Here is a 22,908-nt window from a genome sequence, read left to right as displayed (position 1 = left end):
TGTTTCGACACATGGAACGTTCAATAGCAAGCCAAGAGGGAATTTCACATTCTTGAGCAGACGGGTGCTTTCGCCAGAAAGAGAGGATATTTAGATTGGCAGCCCAGTAGTAGTATCTAAAGTCTGGCAGACCAAAACCACCTGCTGATTTTGTTTTGCATAAATGTTTATGTGAGATTCTGGCTGTTTTGTAGTTCCATATAAAAGAAGAAATTATACTGTTCAGTTGCTTGAAGTAACTTTGTGGGACAAAACCCCCTGCAGCCTGAAAAAAGTAGAGAAATCGAGGAAGGGTGACCATTTTAATGGCATTGATCCTGCCCACCATTGATAAAGGGAGAGTTGTCCAAGCCTCTATGTTCTCTTTCAACTGTCTAATTCTGTTCTGCCAGTTCACTTTGATCAAAATTTCTGCTTTTTTTGTTACCTCAATGCCCAAATATGTGAAACTTGCAGGTGCAAGTTTGAATGGAACTGTAGAAAAGAACTGCGGATCAATCTTTTTACCAAGGGGCATCACTTCGCTTTTATCCCAGTTTACTTTGTAGCCTGAGAAGGAGCCAAATGTATTAATTAAGTCAAGCAAGGGTGTCATTGAGGTCTTCAGATTTGATATAAATTATATCACATCATCTGCGTACAAAGAGATTTTATGTAGGGAATTATTGATATTCATTGCCACGATGTCCGAAGAGTTTCTGATGGCTGTAGCTAGAGGCTCAATACAAAGAGAAAACAGAAATGGGGAGAGACCACAGCCTTGTCTAGTACCTCTATATAGAGGAAATGGAGGGGAGATATCATTGTTGCTTATTACTGACGCTGTGGGTTGGGAATAAAGAATCTGTATCCATCTTATAAACATAGGGCTGAAACCAAATTCATGTAGTGTTCGCATCATGTACTGTCTCTCTACTTGATTGAAAGCTTTCTCAGCATCCAAGGATAGTATTACTGCATCTTCTAGATGTTCAAAGTATAGCACATTAAACAAACGCCTTAAATTGAAATGTATATGTTGCCCTGGCATAAAGCCAGTCTGGTCTGGGTGAATAATGGTTTAAATATATTTCTTTAACCTGTTGGCCAGAATTTTGCTGATGAGCTTAGTTTCGATAGGAAGTAAAGAGATCGGTCGGTATGATGAGGCTTCCATTTCGTTGCGACCTTTCTTCGGGATTAAGGTGATATAGGCATTGTACAAGGATGGAGGAAGTTTAAAATTTGACAGTGAGTGATTGATCATGCGTAGGAGAAGAGGACTGAGTTTTGAGTGGTATTTCTTGTAAAATTCTATGGTAAATCCATCCGGACCCGGGGCTTTGTTATTTGGGAATTCCTTTATGGTTTCATTAAGCTCTTCTAATGTAATTTCTGCCTCAAGAACATCTGTTGCTTCGTTGCTAAGTTTGGGCAGACTCGAGCCATCAAAGAAACTATCAAGTATTTGCGGTTCAACTCTACATTTGGAGGAGTAGAGGTTGGCGTAGTAATTAATGATTAATAATGATTAATTTTCACTGGATCTGTAATAACATTACCATTGCTGGAGTAAATTTTTTGTATAGCTCGAGAAGCTTGTGTGTAACGCAACTGCCTTGCCAACAGTGTATGCGGTTTGTCACCCAGTTCGTATTGTTTCTGCTTAATTTTAAACATAAGGTTGGATATCTGCTTTGAGCTAATGGTGTTGTACTCATATTTGAGTGAAAGTATTTTATTTAGTGTTTCTGTTTTAGGGTTTTCCTCTTCCTCAAGTTTTATGAGCACCTTTTCTATATTTTTTAATTGCAATGTATCTTCTCTTCTGATGGAAATTTCATATGATATAATATATCCACAAATGACTGTTTTAATGGCTTCCCATAGAGTTGAATCATCTACCTCCCCAGTATCGTTTGTGGCTATTGCAAACGAAATGCTTTGGTCCAGGTAATTACAGAAATTCTTGTCTTTTAATAATGCATTATTTAAGGTCCATCTGCGATTGCCTTTATTAACAGGAATATTTAGTGTAAGGGACACAGGTGAATGGTCTGTAATAAAAATAGGGTGATACACTACTGTCCTTGCTAATGATACAATTTTAGAATCAAAGAGGAAATAATCGATTCTAGAGAGGGATTTATGCACAGAAGAGTAAAATGAGTAGTCTTTACCTGTGGGAGATGTAAGCCGCCATATGTCAACCAGGTTCAAGTTTTTCAAAGTGTTTAAAAAGATGCTGGAGTTTGTCACCACAGCGGGATGTGATGATTGACGATCCATCGCAGGATCCAGCACACAATTAAAATCTCCGCCAATTATTAAATTTGTTTGAGGTATTGTGTTACACATTTTTGAAAAATAATGGATTGTCAACATTTGGGCCATAAACATTAACTAAGGTAATCGGAATTGAGTTAATGGATCCTGAGACAATGACGTATCTTCCACCGGGGTCTGTAATTTGAGAGAGACAATTAAAAGGTACAGATTTTTTTATCAAAATTGCTACTCCTCTAGAATTTCCTTGAAATGTAGATTGATATACCGCTCCAATCCAGTGTGTGCGCAGTCTAGATTTCTCTGAATGTCTAATGTGAGTCTCTTGCAGAAACATTATATCCGCAGATAAGTGTTTGAGATGCGCAAAAACTTTACCTCTCTTAAGGGGATTGGACATTCCTCGAACGTTCCACGAGATAATACGTAACCCCCCACTGTGTGCAGACGTCTTTCTGTCCGTCATAATATAGCCATCATTTTTAAATGACCAACTTTCATGTCGCTGTGATACAAAATAAGGAACCGTAGCAACTTAACTTGAGGCTTTAAACATACATTCAAAAAGAAAAGAAAAAAAGTACAGATATATATAAGCAACCTTAACCAACTACCCACCCACCCTCTTGGAGACACTTTCCCAAATAAAGTGCTCATAGCAAAGAAGAAAAAGTTCAATGGACGTAGGGTTCTAGGCTAACCGTGGGAGTTATCACAGCTCCCGTTCCCATATGTATAAGTTCAGTATACTGCAAAGTTTCTCGACACGTACATAGTGCTGCAATAAACAACTCAAAAGTTCGGTGCACTTAAAGTTTCATTCTGAAAAAGGCTCACAACAAAAAACGTTCAGCACCTACTTGAAAATTGGCTGCATTACCAGACTTACCGAATTAGTTCTCGCCAGATTTACTGGGTGCATTCTCCTTTAGAAAAGATTCAGCCTCGTCAGGCGAATCGAAGGTGCCTGATGTATCTCCGATTGTTATCCTGAAACGCGCAGGGAAGCGAAATCCGTACCTGTAGCCAGAGTTCTTGCATCTATTTTTAATCACGTCAAAAGCCTGCCGCTTCTTGATAATGTCTGGAGAGAAATCCGGGAAGATGAACACTCTGGCGCCGTTGTATTCCAGGGGGAAGCGCTGCCTCGCCAGCCGGAGAATCAGCTCCTTCACCTGGTAGTGGTGGATCCTGGCTATGAAAGGTCTGGGATTTGCAGCCGTGGCAGGTCTCAGCGACCTGTGCGCCCGGTCCACCTTAACTGGCGAAGTAAAGTTGTCCTCTCCGAGCAGATTGGGAATGAGCTTGGAGACAAATTCTGTGGGTCGCCCTTGCTCTTCGTTCTCCCGGATACCTATGATTCGGATATTTTGCCTTCTAGAGTGGCACTCCAGGTCCTCCATTTTAGCCAGCAGGCGTTTATTGTCCGCAGCAAGTGAGGAACAATTAAGTTCCAGCGCATGAATGCATTTGTCGCGGTCCTCCACAGCTTGCTCAGTTTCCAGTACTCTGGTGTTCACAGTTGCCATCATCTCTTGAAGATTAGAGACAGAGCTTGACATTAAGGTGAATTTATGATCAACTTTCTCACTGAGCTGCTGTATGGCCGCCATGATGTCTGTAGATGACGGCGAGCTTCCATCTCCGGGAGAATTCACTGGCTCGTCTCTTCCGTCGTCGCCTTTTTCTGCTTTTTTGGGTTTCGGCATGATATTGCAACCTTCCTGCGCACTTAGGTATGAATTTGTTGAATAAATTTTTGTGTGTCGAGGGAAACAAAGGAAACTGGGAACGGAGCGAAGTTACAGCGTGACTACTCCATATGAGCTCACTAGCGCCCCCCATTCAAGCATAGTCTTAATATGACTGGTTATGGTTATGCATAGTTAAATTACAAGAGATTTAGGAGAAAAAAAACAAACCATCGTCTTAATATGACTGGTTGGGGTTTGCACTATATAAGACCTAGAAAAGCTGTATTTTTATTTGTTATTCTTGTTTCTATTCTTTATAGAATCAATGTGTGAGAGAAACCAGTCTTAAGTTTGCGGTATATGATTTTGTCCAAAAAAAAAAAAAAAAAAAAAGTTTTCTTTAAAATGTAATTTTTAAATCTCGTCTCGTTTTCGTGAACCCAATATCGTGTCTCGTCACACCCCTAATTATTTACTGTGAAGCTTTAAGTGTATTTATTGTATAATTGTTTTAGTTTGCAGTTTATATGCATGCAGAAAATATTCTGTAATATTTTTGCTGCATTATATTATTTTAAGCTATATTATTTATTTTGCCACATTATGATTATACTGTTTTTCTCTTATACTATATTCCTGAAATTAATTAATTATTTTTCTGTTTTCCTATATCACCAAGTATATTGTTATCGCAAAAATACCCTAAAATATTGTGATATTATTTTAGAGCCATATCACCCACCTCTACTATAGATGCTAGGTTGCTCTGGATGTGCGAGGTCTCAGGACCAGTAGCTCCTCCATAACACACAATGCTGGAGCTTTGGGGTGTCCAAACTTTTGAACTAACACTGTTTTATCCCATAGCTGCTCCATATACTCACACTACTGGAGATCTAGCTGCCGTCCTTCGCTGTGACCTATTCATTACTATGAATTTGTATGACAATTGTACAAAAAAATCGTACATCGGGCGGTCCAGCGTTCTAAAGCGCTGCCACTATGAGCAGGAGGTCGCAGGTTCGAACCCAGGCTCATGCAGCTTTACCATCAAGCTACCGGCGCTCGGAGGGAGCACAATTGGCCCTGCTCCCTCCGGGTGGGTAGATGGCGCTCTCTTCCCTCATCACTCCTAGGATGATGTCCGCAGCACAGGGTGTCTGTGAGCTGATGTATCGAACAGAGTCGCTGTGCTTTCCTCAAAGCGCGCTGGCTGCTCAGTAATGCTGCATCAGCAGCAGCTCGAAAAGAAGCGGTGGCTGACTTCACATGTATCGGAAGTATGTCTTCGCCCTCCTGGTGTGTTGGGGCATTACTAGTGATAGGGGGAGTCCTAATTAGTGGGTTGGGTAATTGGCCGTGTAAATTGGGGAGAAAATGGGGAAAAATTTGAAAAGCAAAAAAAAAAAAAAACGTAATCATAATCAGAATGTTTCGTGCAGCATACTTTCGGAAAGAAGGCCTTGATCTGGATTTCATCTTCGTATCGACATTGTGATGCACACGGGCGTGAAAATTTCCCCCATTCATTTTCAATGGACAAAAATAACTTTCGTCCAATTGAAAAGCTGTACACAAGCCCACCATTCCTGAATAAAGACAAAAACTGCGGCACTAGTTAGCCGGACACAATTCCAGAGAATTTGTGCAATCACACTAATAAGAGGCAATTAGCAAGAAAACTCCTATAAAGGAGTGGTTCTGCAGGTGGGGACCACAGACCTTTTCTTTATTCTCATCCTTTCTGGATGATGTTTTGGCCACTTTTGCATTTTGTCAGTTCTCTCACCATAGAGGTAGCATGATACGGTGTCTACAACCCACAGAAGTTGCTCAGACAGTGCAGCTCATCCAGGATGGCACATCAAAGCAAGCTGTGGAAAGAGGGTTTGCTGTGTCTGTCAGCACAGTGTCCAGAGCATGGAGCAGATACCAGGAGCCATGGAGGGGGCAATAAGAGGGCAACAACCCAGCAGCAGGACCGCTACCTTCTCTTTGTGCAAGGAGAAACAGTAGGAGCAGTGCATGAGCCCTGCATAATGACCTCCAGCAGGCCACTAATATCCATGTTTCTGCTCAAACTGTCAAAAACAGACTCCATGAGGGTGGTATGAGGGCCCGACGTCCACAACTGGGGCTTGAGATTACAGCCCAACACCGTGCAGGACGCTTGGCATTTGCCAGAGAACACAAAGATTGGCAGATTCATCATTGGCACCCTGTGCTCTTCACGGATGAGAGCAGGTTCACACTGAGCAGATGTGACAGAGTCTGGAGACGCTGTGGAGAACGTTCTGGCAGTGAGTCAGTAATGGTGTGGGGAGGCATTTCTTTGGAGGGCAGCACATACCTCCATGTGCTCGCCAGAGGTATCCTGACTGCCATTAGATACTGGGATGAGATCCTCAGACCCATTGTCAGATTATAAATTGGTGCAGTGGCACTGGGTTCCTTCTGATGCAGGATAATGCTAGACCTAATGTGGCTGAAGTGTGTGAGCAGTTTCTGCATGATGAAGGCATTGATGCTATGGACCCGCCCGTTCCCCAGACCTGGATCCAATCCAGCACATCTGCAACATCATGTGTCGTTCCATCCACCAACGCCACACTGCACCACAGACTGTCCAGGAGTAGACTGACGCTTTAATCCGGGTCTGGGAGGAGATTCCTCAGGAGAACATCCGCTGCCTCATGAGGAGCATGACCAGGTGTTGTAGGGAGGTCATACAGGTACATTGAGGCCACACGCTACTGAGAATCATTTTAACTTGTCTTGAGGAATTTGCCCTGAAGTTGGATCAGCCTGTTATTTGATTTTACACTTTAATTTTGAGTATGATTCCAAATTCAGACCTGCATGGGATAATTTTGATTTATATTGATCATTTTTTATGTAATTTTGTTTTTAATGCATTTGCCTATATAATGAATAAAGATTTTCAACTGGCGATTACAGCCATTATGTTTCCGGTGGGTTCGTTTGCATGAGAATGCAGCTACATTTTAGCAAGTCGCGCTGTGCTGCTCTCTCACCGGCTCACACCGAATCTGTTAGGCATAGACATCTATCGGTTAGGAAATGAGTGTAGTGCACGCAGAGCTTATGCATCAGTGACTGTGCAGCCACGCATGCACGCATGCACAAAACAGGTCCAGTCCAGTCCAGTCCATAGCTGAGTTCCATGGCTCCGGTGTGGGAGTATTTTGGGAGTATTGTGGCTTTAAGCCAAATGAGCAAGGAGAACCCATCAACGCAAATGAGTCGGTATACCTTAAATCTCATTCAAAGCACAACCATCCAGCCCAAGTTTCCGAGATGAATATGAATATTGTTACCCCACACGGTAAACATGCGGGTGTTCCATGCTCCGAATACGTCTGACAGTCACATTAAAAAATACATTTATAGCAACAGCTATGGCCTGCTGAGCTATCTGTGTCTTATCATATTGGGTTTTTGAGCTAATTTGTGTTTTGTAGCATACACATATATGATCAGAAAAACATTTCTGAAAGTGCCTGTGTGTTATGTCCAGAGTGTATACATAAAAAAAATGGAATTAATGTAAATATTACTTTTACATTGTTGTAACTTTTTTGTTTTGTTTTGTTTTATAAAGGTCTGTTTAATATTTAGTGCAGTTTTCTCAGAACCCAGAGTCCAAGTGTGGCTGTACTTTTTTATTTATCAAGGATACAAAAATATTTTTATATTTGAAGCCCAATGTCTGTTTTTAGTAATAAAAAGTTAGTTTCACTGAAAATTGGTGTAACAGTAGTATTATGCTAGTATATTATTACTGTGGCACATTGTCTTAAAGCCCCTTTGGGGGCCTAGAAGCAGAAATTATTATCGTATATCACAATAATTTCTGGGATAATATATTGTCCTGAAAATGTTGTTATCGTGACAGGCCAAAGTGTTCACTTTATTTTTTTGAGCGCTGTATTTTACCACTGCAAGGTTACTACACAGCTACTCATTTCTGAGCCAGGTTTTATTTAGGGCTGTGCCTAGTTATTATTTTAACAATTAGCTTTTGTTTTAGTCATTTAATCTAACAATCCCTCACGGGTGAAACTGGGCCTTTTCTGAATAAAGAGCTGATTTTTGTGGCTAGTAGGAATGTAAATTTGTAAGTAATTTAGACATTGCTTGCTATTTAAAAGAAATTTGCTTCATAAGTCAAGTTCAATCCAGGTATGTGTATTTACTTTACTAAGTAGTAAGTTATTTGGTGTAGATTTGGTTTAAAGCGTGTTTTACAACGAGCTGCAAAAATCAGAAAATGGTACAAGATCTAGTTGCGTTTGCCATAAACCTCACAAAACTAGTATTTGTCTAGCCTAACATTTCTTGATTACCTAAGAATGTTCAGAATGGATTTCTTACTGTATTTTATGTGCAATTTGTATTTTATGTCCAACTGTACAATGCACAAACCTTTTGCATTAAGTTTGACGGCCATTGATCAAACCAAATTACGCACGGCTGGGGAGGAACCGGAAGGAACAGTAGAGCGACAGTGAACATTTGCTCTCAGCTTTATAAGAAAACCAATCAAGGGTTGCATAGTGGGCATTTAACAACCATTTAACTGACATGCAATAATAGCATTTATACTTAAAATTCTAAACCTAAAATTTTAATTATTTTAATTGATAACCATTTAATCACTTCAAAAATATGTAACTTGGTAAATCACTGGTAAATGGATTTATGTATCAGTGCAAGGAAAGTAATGATTTACAGGCTGGAGAGACAGACTATGTTAGTTAAGCTAACCGGTGATTCATACATGGTAATGTCACTAGGATCTACAGGTGCTGGTCAACGAATTAGAATAATTTGAAATAGTGCAATCATGAAATTCTTTGAATGCATTTTTTGTGCAGAAAGCAAATCAGGTGTTCACCGCACCTGTCCTACTCGTTAGACTAATCACAGAACTCGTTACCTGGAAAAAAATTTGCTCAGCTGAGCTTTCCAAAAGGCCCATTTAGGCCATTTAACTGTGACACTGTTGTTTTATTGAATTAGAATAATGGAGAAACCGTTTCATTGAATTAGAATAATTTTTATTATAATTACAATCATCACTTTCTCAGTATTTTGTGGCTGCCCCCTTGGCTTGTATGACTGCCTGAAGTCTCCGCGGCATCGATTTGACCAGCTTGTCGCAAGTTTCCGCACTCACAGCTTCCCAGGCAGTGGCGATGTTCTGCTTCAGTTGGTCCAGCGTAGTAGGCTTTCTGTCGCGAATTTTCCGCTTGACGATGGCCCAAAGGTTTTCAATGACATTCAGGCGAGTTGGCCGGCCATGCCAAAACTTCAAGCTGTTTTTTAGTTAACCAATCTTTGGTCGACTTTGCCGCATGAGCCGGTGCAAGATCCTGTTGAAATATGAAGTCTTCTTCGCCAAACTGTTCAACAGTCGGAATCAGGAACGTTTCCAGAACATCTTGATATACGGCAGCATTGACAGTCTTCTTGAGGAAGCAGAGTTTCCCTACACCTCGAGCAGACATGCATCCTCAGACCATAACGCTCTGCGGAAACTTGACGGATCTTTTCATGCACTCGTGGTTGTAGGTTTCGCCACCACGACGCCAGACACGAGGACCTTGGTCACCGAAGGAGATGCAGAAGCGTGATTCGTCACTGAAGACCACTTTCTGCCAGTCTTCAGCAGTCCACTCGCCGTGTTCTTTGGCCCACTTCAGCCGTTTCTCCATTTGTTTCTTGTTCAGCATCGGTTTTACTGCTGGAACGCGAGATTTGAAGCCGAGTTCGCGCAGACGACGGTAAGTGGTTGATCTGGAGCCGTCAGCGCCGGTCTGCTTGTTCCACAAGTCGGTGAGCTCGGAAGTGGACTTGAACCGGTTGCTGACTGCGATCTTTCTCAGCTGCTTGTTGTCGCGAGCAGAAGTTTTTCGGACGCTGGAACAGTTGGTGCGCTTGCTGCAGTTTTTCTTGAGAGCTATGCAGACGGAAGACTGGCTGATGCCGAGCTGCTCAGCAATTTTAGTTTGGGTCAAGCCTTGTTGGCGAAGGGCTTGAATTTGAGCCACTATTCCGGTTGAGAGGTCGCTCTGCTTACCCATGATTGATTTTACAACTTAGAAATTCTACTCAACCCTGACTTTATACTGCACAGTGAACACTCTTCACAGAAAACAAAAAATTGAGCATTTATTCTAATTCAATGAAACGGTTTCTCCATTATTCTAATTCAATAAAACAACAGTGTCACAGTTAAATGGCCTAAATGGGCCTTTTGGAAAGCTCAGCTGAGCAAATTTTTTCCAGGTAACGAGTTCTGTGATTAGTCTAACGAGTAGGACAGGTGCGGTGAACACCTGATTTGCTTTCTGCACAAAAAATGCATTCAAAGAATTTCATGATTGCACTATTTCAAATTATTCTAATTCGTTGACCAGCACCTGTATAAAGACAACATGAGTAATGCTCCCTTCTTGATGAAGTGCAATATTTATTGCATAGTTACTAATAGTTACTGTATGATTCAGTTACTTAAAACTATTAGTTGGTCTGCAGAGGCCGCACCATTTAACCAATTGTTAATAAAAAACTTGAAAATGAAAGCTCATTTCAGCCCCCTCATCACAGAGGAATTAAGTCATGGACAATGATGATAAATTGCTGTACCCCCTGCCCCCCTTTTTTAAGACCTTTTCAGGAGTGTTGTAGTAAGGAGAGAGTAAAGCAAACAAATAAAGAAGAAACCTTTCGCTCACCTCTGCGGTCCTCCGCGCCTCTTTGATCATTGACTCCAGTCCCCCAAATACAAACGGAGCTGAACTGGACGCCTCACTCTCGGAGTCACTGTCGTCAGACGCGTTCAGACGAACAACCACCGCTTTGTGTCGGGGCAGCTGGATGAGAACACCGCACAAAAACATCATAATCACACAATGTCTGCAGTTTTACACTGGAGCTATTAGACTAATGTATGTTAGAAAAAATAGAAGCTTATTACCAGTATGGATAAATATCGATTTATACTTCTGCATCAAACCTATGCTGTACCCTGCACTTACCAGAAAACAGAAAACTCAAAATGGACTTGAATATTACCAAGTTGACCGGTCAGTGTTTTTGGCACCAATTACGATTGCCGATCGTCTTTCATCTCAATCGACCGATACCGATCTTGGGTGAGGCAAATGCCACATTAATGCCACACAGGTTCCAGGCAAACCTGATACAGATTCCCCTAATTACATTCACGCCTAAGCAAACAATGGTAATTCACGCTGATAGTAAATAAACAGAAGAGTGTTACTGACCAAAATAAACACTTTTTTAGGAGATTTAGTTATATGTAAATAGTTATAAGACATCAGAATTTTTTATTTATATGCCAACACTGCAGGAATGGGTATCCCAACATCAGCCTCCTCACAGCCTGTTCTTTGGAGTCAGCTTACTGTCTAAAATAGGTCATTTGCTGTTAATATACAACTAATAATATATTATTTTATTAAGAACAACAGTAATCTAAAGCTGCAGCTAGAGCTTAAGCAAAAAATCCAGCCTGACCCTTTCTTCCCCCTTATAAACTGTAATTACGAGCGTGGACCTGATTTAAACTCTATATTTAACGTTACAGCAATAAAACTGAGCTTTTAACTAAATTCCCAAATAGTTGGCACATAGAACTGAAGTGTGGAGCTCAAGATGGAAACAAACAAAAACTTTTGCATATCTAGCTCTAAATACAGTGTGAACTATATTCCTCTAACTCAGTGCTAGTTAGCTTGTGAGCTAATTAGCTCAGTTACTCCTGCTGCTGTTAGCTTGTGAGCTAACTAGCTCTGTTATTTCTGCTACTTTTAGCTTGTAAGCTAACTAGCTCCGTTACTCCTGCTGCTGTTAGCTTGTGAGCTAACTAGCTCAGTTACTCCTGCTGCTGTTAGCTTGTAAGCTAACTAGCTCCGTTACTCCTGCTGCTGTTAGCTTGTGAGCTAACTAGCTCAGTTACTCCTGCTGCTGTTAGCTTGTGAGCTAACTAGCTCCGTTATTTCTGCTACTTTTAGCTTGTGAGCTAACTAGCTCCGTTATTTCTGCTACTTTTAGCTTGTGAGCTAACTAGCTCCGTTACTCCTGCTGCTGTTAGCTTGTGAGCTAACTAGCTCCGTTATTTCTGCTACTTTTAGCTTGTGAGCTAACTAGCTCAGTTACTCCTGCTGCTGTTAGCTTGTGAACCCATTCATTCAATGAAAACGAAGCCAAAATCTTCCGCCATGTTGGCGATCCTGAAATCCGAGTCCGTGCAGTCCAGAGGAGGGAGAAAGACTGTTTTGAGACAGCCTACTCATTTAAATAATCCCGCCCCTGAGGGCTGCCCCCCGGTCACAGGCTGCAGAGCGGGGCGGAGCGGAGCTGACGGTCTGTTATTGGCCCCACCCATAACCAGCCCTTTTACAATAAGCACACCTTTTTTGAATAGAGCTGAATAACGTTTTAAAAAAACAAATTCTGTGGGGATTTAAAAAATTGACAATATAATTAGAGGTTACAGTAGCTGCTGCATTTAAATAATAGAGGTAGAATTACAGTATATTAGAAAAAATGTTTCACCGGTCATTCACACACAGCCCAACAGATCGGCTAAAATCAGAGAATTATCGGTTGATCGCCGATACCGTATTTTGACTGATGTATTGATATTAGCTGATTGGCCAATACCAATACATAGCTAATCAATCGTCCCATCTCTAGTTTTGAAGGATTGTCCTGTACTGTTCTAGGGATACACACCACTAGGGGGGGTCGGGAAGGTTGGTGTCCACGGCCGAACTTGCTGGGGCGTGTGTGAGAGCTGCTGCTGGTAATGCCAATGGAGGAGGCAGTGCTCCAACCTGTGGGTTTAGCTGTAGGTCTGACAGCTGGAGACGGGGGGCCACTGTTACCAGAGGTGTCCTGAGAAGGAGAAACAAACCACCAATCAGTAGGTGGGAATGTGAGGTGGTGTGTGTGTGTGTGTGAGTGAGTTAGTGAGTGTGTGTGAGTGTGTGTGAGTGTGTGTGGTTACCTCCACTCTGACTGCACGTTTATTGGCTAAGGATTTTAGCAGCTCCTCTCTCAGCATCATCTCCTCCTCCTCTTCCTCATCAGCAAAGGGAGGTTTTGGGGGCTGCTCTGCCTCATCTGGTGGGGGCAGTGGTGGGGGAGGAGGAGGCGGGACCAAGTGAATGTTCAGAAGGTCTGCACAATACTGAGAGACATCCTGACACATTAACAGACAGAAACATAACCGCAGTACCGTTAGAACAAAAAGTAGATTTGAACAAACTTTGTTACTGTGTCTTTTAAAATGTATATGTAAATGAGCATTGTTCTGATTGGCTGTAATGTAAAAGCTGATGCTTATGTGTAAACAGTTTCAGCATCAGAACTGAAACTCCCATAAAAAGAACCACACTTAGGCCACATCCTGAGAAGATCTCAGACTTGTACATTTATGGTTTGTTTCCTACTGTTCTATTGATCTGTGCATTGTGAAAACACTGTTTCACACGATTAGATCCTGCAGTTTAGAACGAGACAGAAAGAGAAGAGGAATCAGTCAGTTTTGATCACTTTATAAACAGTTCTGATGTTTAAACGTCAAAAGTGCAGAAACATGAAAAATTGCTTTTAAGCAGACACAACCCACAAGCACTAAAGAGGGCCTGAGAAGGTCAGTTTATTAAAAAAACTATACACAGTGGTTTGAAAAATTATTACCCCTTCATGATTTATTTTTTACCCTGTTTAAATATAACAAGTTAACAATATGCAGTTTTTAAATGAAGATTATTATTATTTGGGGGAGGACTTTTTGGTAGACAGTGGCTGAAACTGTAAAAGAAACATGACACTCCCCCAGAAATATTTTTTAACAAAGAGCTTTGAGATGCAGGCTAACAACTTCCAGTTAAGTATAATGTTCTTTTTCTGAAATACAGTGTTGTTAAACCAGATGGGAGACACACCTTTCAAAAAAGTTACTGTCTCTTCAGTCCACAGAGAATTTTTCCAAATATCTTCAAAGGGATCTTCAAGATGTTTTCTGGCAAAATTGAGACAAGCCTTAACATTCATTTTGCTCAGCAGTGGTTTTTAGCAGTGGTAGGAGTAATTTAATATAGCAGTGAATTCCTGGTATGGTTCACTACTGTTCCACGAACTTTAGAAAAGACAGCAGAGACTTTGTGTGTGTGTGGAGGTGTGTTAGCTTGCGAAAGTATCCGATGGTAATAACATTTTCTGAAAAATAAACAGCTTTAGAGAAGGTTTACAGTAGTCCAGTTGGGATGGACTTTGTTTTAAAGCCGCAAAGTTATTTTTCTGGAATGCAGTGTTTCTTTTACGCCAGATGTACTGGGACACACACCTTCCAAAGAGTTCAACTTTTGTCTCATCGTTCCACAGAATGTTTTCCCAAAAGTCTTGGGGATCATCAAGATGTGTTCTGGAAAAGTTGAGTTGAGCTTTAATGTTCTTTTTGCTCAGCAGTGTTTTTTGTCTAGGAACTCTGTCATGTCACTTTCTGATGGTGGAGGCATGAACACTGACCTTAACTGAGGCAAGTGAGGCCTGCAGTTCTTTGGATGTTGTTGTGGGGTCTTCTGTGACCTCTTGGATGAGTCGTAGCTTTGCTCTTGCAGCCACTCCTGGGAAGATTCACCACTGTTCCATGTCTTCGCCATTTGTGGACAATGGCTCTCACTGTGGTTCGCTGGATCCCCAAAGCTTTGGAAATGGCTCTATAACCCTTTCCAGACTGATAGATCTCAATTACCTTCTTTCTCAATTCTTCCTGAATTTCTTTGGATCTCGGCATGATGTGTAGCTTTTAAAGATCTTTTGGTGGACTTCACTTTGTCAGGCAGGTCCTATTTAAGTGTTGTCTTGATTGAGAACAGATGTGTCAGTAATCAAATATATCGCTTCTGATTGGCTAACAGCAGTAAAGCAGAGAGTGCCTATCAGCGCTTTCTCCTCACGGCCGAGAAACACTATGACGGTTGACGTCGACACCCTAACGTTTCTCTGATCAGCTCATATTTTTGAGGCTTTTTTTTTACTAGCTACTGGAGACTATAGATGCTGAGAAACAGTTTCATTTGCAGCCTGCATATACAACTCAGAGAGACCTATAGTAGAGTTCCAGGGTAGTTGTACTTTATTTGTTTTATTTATTTTATTTATTAATGTCTGCTCTTCATAATAAACAGTTAGTTTAAGTGTAAAATAGTGTAATAGTATTATGCTAGTATATTATTACTGTGGCACATTGTCTAAAAGCTCCTTTTTGAGCCCAGAAGCAAAAAGAAAGCATTTTCTATAGTGGCGCTTTAAAATGACTATTATGGTTTACCGCAATAATTTCTGGGACAAAATATTGACCTATTTTTCTTTTTTTTTTTTTATTGTGACAGGCCTAATCTCAATTACTTTCTTTTTCATTTGTTACTAAATTCCTTAGGATATTGGCATGATGTCTAGCTTTTGAGGGTCTATTGAACTACTTTACTTTGTCAGTTAGGTTCTATTTAAGTGATTTCTTGTTTAAAAACAGGTGTAGCAATAATCAGGCCTGGGTGTGGCTAGAGAAATTGAACTCAGGTGTGATAAACCACAGTTTGTTTTGACTGGGGGGCATTCACTTTCACTTAGGGCCATGTAGGTTTGGACTTTTTTCTCCAATAATAATAAAAGCGTTCATTTAAACACTGCATTTTGTGTTTACTTGTTTTGTCTTTGAGTAATATTTAAATGTGTTTGATGATTTAAAAAAATTAAGAGTGACAAACATGCAAAAAAAAAAATAATAATAATAAAAGGGCAACACCTTTGCCCACGGCTGTACTATCGATCGACTGTATATATATATATATATATATATATATATATATATATATATATATATATATATATATATATATATATATATATATATATATATATATATATACACAGTTGTGGTCAAAAGTTTACATACACTTGTAAAAAAACATAATGTTATGGCTGTCTTGAGTTTTCAATAAGTTCTACAACTCTTATTTTTCTGTGATAGAGTGATCGGAACACATACATGTTTGTCACAAAAAACAGTCATAAAATTTGGTTCTTTCATAAATTTATTATGGGTCTGCTGAAAATGTCACCAAATCTGCTGGGTCAAAAATATACATACAGCAACATTAGTATTTGGTTACATGTCCCTTGGCCATTTTCACGGCAACTAGGCGCTTTTGGTAGCCATCCACAAGCTCCTGGCAAGCTTCAGGTCGAATGTTTGACCACTCTTCTTGACAGAATTGGTGCAGTTCAGCTAAATGTGATGGTTTTCTTGCATGAACCCGTTTCTTTAGCACTGTCCACATGTTCTCAATGGGGTTTAAGTCAGGACTTTGGGAAGGCCATTCTAAAACCTTAATTCTAGCCTGGTTTAGCCATTCCTTTACCACTTTTGATGTGTGTTTTGGGTCATTGTCTTGTTGGAACACCCAACTGCGCCCAAGACCCAACCTTCGGGCTGATGGTTTTAAGTTTTCCTGCAGAATTTGGAGGTAATCCTCCTTCTTCATTATCCCATTTACTTTCTGCAAAGAACCAGTTCCACTGGCAGCAAAACATCCCCAGAGCATAATACTACCACCACCATGCTTGACAGTAGGCATGGTGTTCCTGGGATTAAAGGCCTCACCTTTTCTCCTCCAAACATATTGCTGGGTGTTGTGGCCAAACAGCTCAATTTTTGTTTCGTCTGACCAGAGAACTTTCCTCCAGAAGGTTTTATCTTTGTCCATGTGATCAGCAGCAAACTTCAGCCGAGTCTTAAGGTGCCTTTTCTGGAGCAAGGGCTTCTTTCTTGCACGGCAGCCTCTCAGTCCATGGCGATGTAAAACACGCTTGACTGTGGAGACTGACACCTGTGTTCCATCAGCTTCCAAATCCTTGCAGACCTGCTTCTTGGTGATTCTTGGTTGACTCTTGACCATCCTGACCAATCTCCTCTCGGCAGCATGTGATAGCTTGCGTTTTCTTCCTGATCGTGGCAGTGACACAACTGTTCCATGCACTTTATACTTGCATATAATTGTCTGCACAGTTGCTCTTGGGACCTGTAGCTGCTTTGAAATGGCTCCAAGTGACTTCCCTGACTTGTTCAAGTCAATAATTCGCTTTTTCAGATCCACACTGAGTTCCTTTGACTTTCCCATTGTAGCTTTTGTAGCTGAGTCTAATCACTGGGTCAAATGAGCCCTATTTAAATGGGCTCATGAGAAGTCAACAGCTGTAGTCAATCAGAATCACTTACAAGAAGTGAAGAGGCCATGACATGAAGCTAATTTGATTGACACAACTCGCTACATCACCAAAATTGACAAATTTTGTTGCTGTATGTATATTTTTGACCCAGCAGATTTGGTGACATTTTCAGCAGACCCATAATAAATTTATGAAAGAACCAAATTTTATGACTGTTTTTTGTGACAAACAAGTATGTGTTCCGATCACTCTATCACAGAAAAATAAGAGTTGTAGAACTTATTGAAAACTCAAGACAGCCATAACATTATGTTTTTTTACAAGTGTATGTAAACTTTTGACCACAACTGTGTATATATATATATATATATATATATATATATATATATATATATATATATATATATATATATATATATATATATATATAAATATATATATATAGGCTGAACAGACACAGAGTGCATATTGGACACTTCTGCTCTTTAAATATTGGTATTTGCGTTGTCCATTAAAAAAAAAAAAAACTATACCAGTCAAACACTACTATATATGAAAATACCCATAAACAATCATCTTTCAACTCCAAGAGCTGACTGTTAACATCACTTGGATTCTGTATTAAATGTTAGGTGAAGTATACCTGCGTGACAGGCGAGTCTGAAGGGAATTTCACCACTGGAACCAGAAACGGGGTCCCTACAGTTCCAAATGGGTCGTGCACTGGAGAGATGTCTGCAGAAGTTAGTATTGCAAAATGTTAAATTAAATACAGCATCAAGTAGGTCTGTTGTAATGAGGTGGAGGACAGCTGGTCCAGAATGAACTAGAATTAAACTGAATGAAAGATTAATGGGTGGAGATAAATGGGCGAAGCAACGTAAATTTCATAGTTGGGGCAGAATATCAAAGGGGCTTGATTGTAATGAGTTTATTATTTACCTGGAGAATTTGTTTCGCTGTCTGTATCCATGGCAACCTCATCATAGTTATCATACTGGTACAGGTTTCCTGTAGTGTCAACTCCCTGCTTCATTAACAGCTTCCTACGGTCAGCCTCTGCAGACTAAAAAACACACAGACACACACACACACAGACACACACACACAGACACACCCACACAGACACACACCCACACAGACACACACCCACACAGACACACACACACACAGACACACACACACACAGACACACACACACACACAGACACACACACACACACACAGACACACACACACACAGAGACACACACACACAGAGACACACACACACAGAGACACACACACACAGACACACACACACACAGAGACACACACACACAGAGACACACACACACAGAGACACACACACACAGAGACACACACACACAGAGACACACACACACACACACACACACAGACACACACACACACAGACACACACACACACAGACACACACACAGACACACAACCCACTAGTTGGTACTGTGGTAATGGAATGTCTCAGTAAGAATGATTCCCCTTCTAAACCACACCAACAAATCAGCACCCCCTAATGTACGCTTGGATGTGGTTTGTGTGTGCTGAGGGAAGGGAAGCTCGGGTACGTTTTTACAGCAAAAAAATTGGATGATCCAATTCTAGTGTTGGCTACATCACCCTACACACGTGTGTATATTACCTTGTTACCAGAGCGGTGCTGCTTGCCCCCCACCAGCTTCATGAAACGATTGTACTGCTCATCCTGATTGGACAAGTCTCTGATTCGCCGGATTTCGTCCTCCCTCTTCCTCCTCTCCTCCTCTTCTTCACACCTCTGCCTCTGCTCCTCCTGCTGTCGCTGCAGCTTCCACGTCCGCAACTGTTGCTTCCTCCACGCCTGCTTCGCTGCAGGACCTGAACCCATGTGGACACAGACACACAAACAGACACACACACAAACACAGACAGACAGACAGACAGGCACCAGTTTTATAAATAATAAACTTTAAATGTACTGATGATTAAATTTCATTCATTCACGTTTCTTTAGGTCTCAGCCCCTCAATGTTGATTATCAATTGATAATCTGTTCGGACTCATTTCGATACAGAACACAGCCAAACTAACCGTTGCAGAATTTTGCATTAACATTTTGTCTGGGATGTATTTGGTTCATACTACTCTCTGTTCATACTAGTGTTTGAAATGAAAGTCCAAGGAAATGGCCAATAATGCACATTTTGCATTTTATATCTGATTTGGGGTTGTTGTCAAATTAGTTTTAATGCGGACTATAATCTAGCCCTGCTGGCTCAGTCACCAGGTATAATAAATGAAGTAACATTACTTGACTGTTGGAAATGTACAATTGAGTACGGCATTAACTGTTCTAAGTTTGTTAATATTGTTATCCTACTGTCTCTCATTGTAAACTACAGAAGAACACGTTAAATACGAAACACTTTCAGAAAACAAACTGAATCTGGTTTTCACTGAACTACAACTTAAATATTAGTGTTACCTGGGCTAATGGTCTTCTTAGTATTGTGCCCTTTGGGTGCAGGTTTGCCCCTCTCTGTGCCCACTCTGCCTGCAGGTTTTCCTTTCTCTTGCCCTCTGGGCCCCGTCCCGGTCCGGCCCCTCCCTGCCGAGGCAGACCTGGTTGTAACACGTGACCATTCGGGGCTGGGGCTGAGGCTGGGGCTGGTCCGGTCGCTCGTGGTTTTGGTCCGGTTCAGTTTCTCCTTGCTCTCCTTCATCACCTGCTGCTCCTTCTGCTGCCAGCGGCGACTGGCTGATTGCAAAGCCAACAGGCGCAGCTGCAGCTCCGACAACTCATCATCCTCATCCTTCCCTTTCACCTGCAGGTGCACACGCAGACATGCACACACATGACGCACGCAGACACACACACGCGCACGCAGACACACATGTGCACGCAGACACACATGCGCACATACACATGCACGCACATATACATACGCACGCAGACACGCACATATACATACGCACGCAGACACACGCATGCAGACACACACATACACACGCACGCACGCAGACACACATGCGCACGTACGCAGAGAAGGATGAATACGCAGAGACGAAAACGCAGACACGCAGAAATTCACAAATGCAGACACAGGCAGATACAGACAAACATGCCAACAGATGCGCACGCAGACACACATGCGCACATACGCATGCACGCACATATACATACGCACGCAGACACACGCATACACACGCACGCACACAGACACACACACGCACGCACACAGACACACATGCGCACGTACGCAGAGAAGGATGAATACGCAGAGACGAGAACGCAGACAGACACGCAGAAATTCGCAAATGCAGACACAGGCAGATACAGACAAACATGCCGACAGATGCGCACGCACGCAGACACGCACGCAGACACGCACGCAGACACGCACGCAGACACGCACGCAGACACACATGCGCACGTACGCAGAGAAGGATGAATACGCAGAGACGAAAACGCAGACACGCAGAAATTCACAAATGCAGACACAGGCAGATACAGACAAACATGCCAACAGATGCGCACGCAGACACACATGCGCACATACGCATGCACGCACATATACATACGCACGCAGACACACGCATACACACGCACGCACACAGACACGCACGCACACAGACACACATGCGCACGTACGCAGAGAAGGATGAATACGCAGAGACGAGAACGCAGACAGACACGCAGAAATTCGCAAATGCAGACACAGGCAGATACAGACAAACATGCCGACAGATGCGCACGCACGCAGACACGCACGCAGACACGCACGCAGACACGCACGCAGACACGCACGCAGACACGCACGCAGACACGCACGCATTAAGTGCACCAGTGTGGTTTGAAAATTGAAAGAGGTGTAGTCATTTTGTAGAACTGTTTGCGTGTTTAGAATTGGGTTGTGGGTGGGGTGGTGTGTGGTATAATAGAGGGGTGGTTTGTATTTACCTTGGTTGGAGTTCCATCTGAATCTTTACTCATCAGTGAGATATTCAAATCAGACTCCAACTCGTCCTCATCAGCATCTACAACACATACAAAACACACATGAAAATGCCACAGATGCGGCAGAAGCTACATGTGAGTTGTAGCAAACACTAAGCAGCATTAATTACTATTACTATTCATACATCTAAAGTTGTTCAGGGTATACTGTACCATTGAGATTGGTGAGCTGATTAGGACTCTTATTTTCCTCTTTCTCAAGCTCTCTGTTGTTGGGCTCTGTGGGCGTTCTGGTGTTGGAAGCATCCCGCTCAGCCAGGGTCAGGAGTTTCTGTCGCAGGGGTCGAATGTTAAACGCCTGAAACACTTTCTTCTCCTCTTTTTCTGAAGTTGGCATTTTCTCCGCTAAAATCTCGGGCTACGGAGGAGGATATAAAGATATACAGCATTATGATACGGGACAATGTTTGATTTTTTTTTTTTTTTTAAGACACAATGTACTAAGCACCTCCTGTTTACACCTGTGTATTTTGGGTGATGTAATCACAGAGGACAGAGCTGTTTACGAATGCCATTTCCAGAGACAACTTGTAATCAGATTTTTACACCATTCCCACTGGTTAAAGACCTCAGCATTTATTTTTAACGCACTCCAAACTAGGATGTCCTGTGACTTCTCATTCAAGTTCTAGTACAGCCTGTCTTAGAATTCTCACGAGTCAGTCTGGGTTAAGAAGAAATTGCGCGACACAAAGATAAACTGAAATACAAACAACAGTACTATGTGATAAACACAGACCACAACAGTAGTAATTGGACAAATTAAATTTACAATTAATAAAATGTTCAATTTTAATACTTAATTGAAAATTCTTTGCAGGCAATGACTGCCTAAAGTCTGGAAACCATGGATATCACCAAACGCTGGGTTTCCTCCTTAATGATGCTTTGCCAGGCCTTTACTGCAGCTGTCTTCGGTTGTTGCTGGTTTGTGGGTCTTTCTGCATTTTGTTTCATTGTAAATGAGTGAAATGCTGTTCAATCCCGTTCAGGTGTGGTAATTGCCACTGCAAAATATTAAATTTCTGTTGCTTAAAACACAAACTCCCGGTTTGCTTTGGCTTTTCATATGTTTTGGCCCATTGTCCATCTGTACTGTTAAGCCTAGTGTAATCAATCATGTCGCATTTAGCAGAAAGTAAATCCCTGTGCACCTTCTATGGGTTCACAGCAACAGCTTTCAAATGCAAATGCCACACCTGGAATCAGCTCCAGATCTTTAACCTGCTTAACTGATAATGGATTAATAAGGGACTAGCCCATGGAGACCATTAAATAGCTATTGAGGCAATTTGTCCCCCTAAAATAAGGAGGCTCTGTAAGAAAATGGTTGTGATTCCTAAACACTTCATAGGATATTTTTGTTCAACTTTTGAATTAAACCTGAAAGGTGTTTACATGCTTTGGGTTGAGTATAGGAATCAAATCAATTATTTAAAACATTGTTTACAAGCCAATGCATTGATATCACGCTCTAACTTTGTATACAAACAGCAGACGAAAACTTAGAATGCGGGTTTCAGAATGCGGGTTTGTGCTGAAAACTGAGAAATGAAGCAGTAAACAAGTAAGAGAAAGCTACTGTGAAACAATCTTCGATGGAGCATTTATTATTGTGGAGTGTTATCCACAATTATTCATGA

The 22,908-nt window shown here is 41.5% G+C and overlaps 1 protein-coding gene and 1 long non-coding RNA gene across 4 annotated transcripts in view; one reads left to right on the top strand and one right to left on the bottom strand.

The window, feature by feature from the left end:
• The window catches only part of LOC125804701 (uncharacterized), a 338,968-nt gene that overhangs the window by 200,664 nt on the left and 115,396 nt on the right, over window positions 1-22,908 (top strand). The gene's annotated exons all lie outside the window — the stretch shown is intronic.
• The window catches only part of LOC103033276 (zinc finger C3H1 domain-containing protein), a 50,135-nt gene that overhangs the window by 25,097 nt on the left and 2,130 nt on the right, over window positions 1-22,908 (bottom strand). Inside the window, exons 3-11 of one of the 3 annotated variants that reach the window (XM_022685833.2) lie at window positions 21,419-21,623; window positions 21,209-21,285; window positions 19,733-20,072; window positions 18,911-19,125; window positions 18,192-18,315; window positions 17,893-17,984; window positions 13,021-13,215; window positions 12,747-12,908; window positions 10,721-10,858 (exon numbers count right to left, since the gene is read on the bottom strand). In XM_022685833.2, the coding sequence (XP_022541554.2) occupies window positions 10,721-10,858; window positions 12,747-12,908; window positions 13,021-13,215; window positions 17,893-17,984; window positions 18,192-18,315; window positions 18,911-19,125; window positions 19,733-20,072; window positions 21,209-21,285; window positions 21,419-21,623 (1,548 nt within the window). The remainder of the gene's footprint in view (window positions 1-10,720; window positions 10,859-12,746; window positions 12,909-13,020; window positions 13,216-17,892; window positions 17,985-18,191; window positions 18,316-18,910; window positions 19,126-19,732; window positions 20,073-21,208; window positions 21,286-21,418; window positions 21,624-22,908) is intronic. The other 2 variants (XM_022685835.2, XM_022685834.2) reach the window with 2 other exon arrangements.

Source organism: Astyanax mexicanus, chromosome 10 (assembly GCF_023375975.1).
Source record: "Astyanax mexicanus isolate ESR-SI-001 chromosome 10, AstMex3_surface, whole genome shotgun sequence".
Taxonomy (NCBI): domain Eukaryota; kingdom Metazoa; phylum Chordata; class Actinopteri; order Characiformes; family Acestrorhamphidae; genus Astyanax; species Astyanax mexicanus.
Note: the sequence above shows the minus strand (reverse complement) of the source record. Positions and strands in the feature narration are given on the sequence as shown.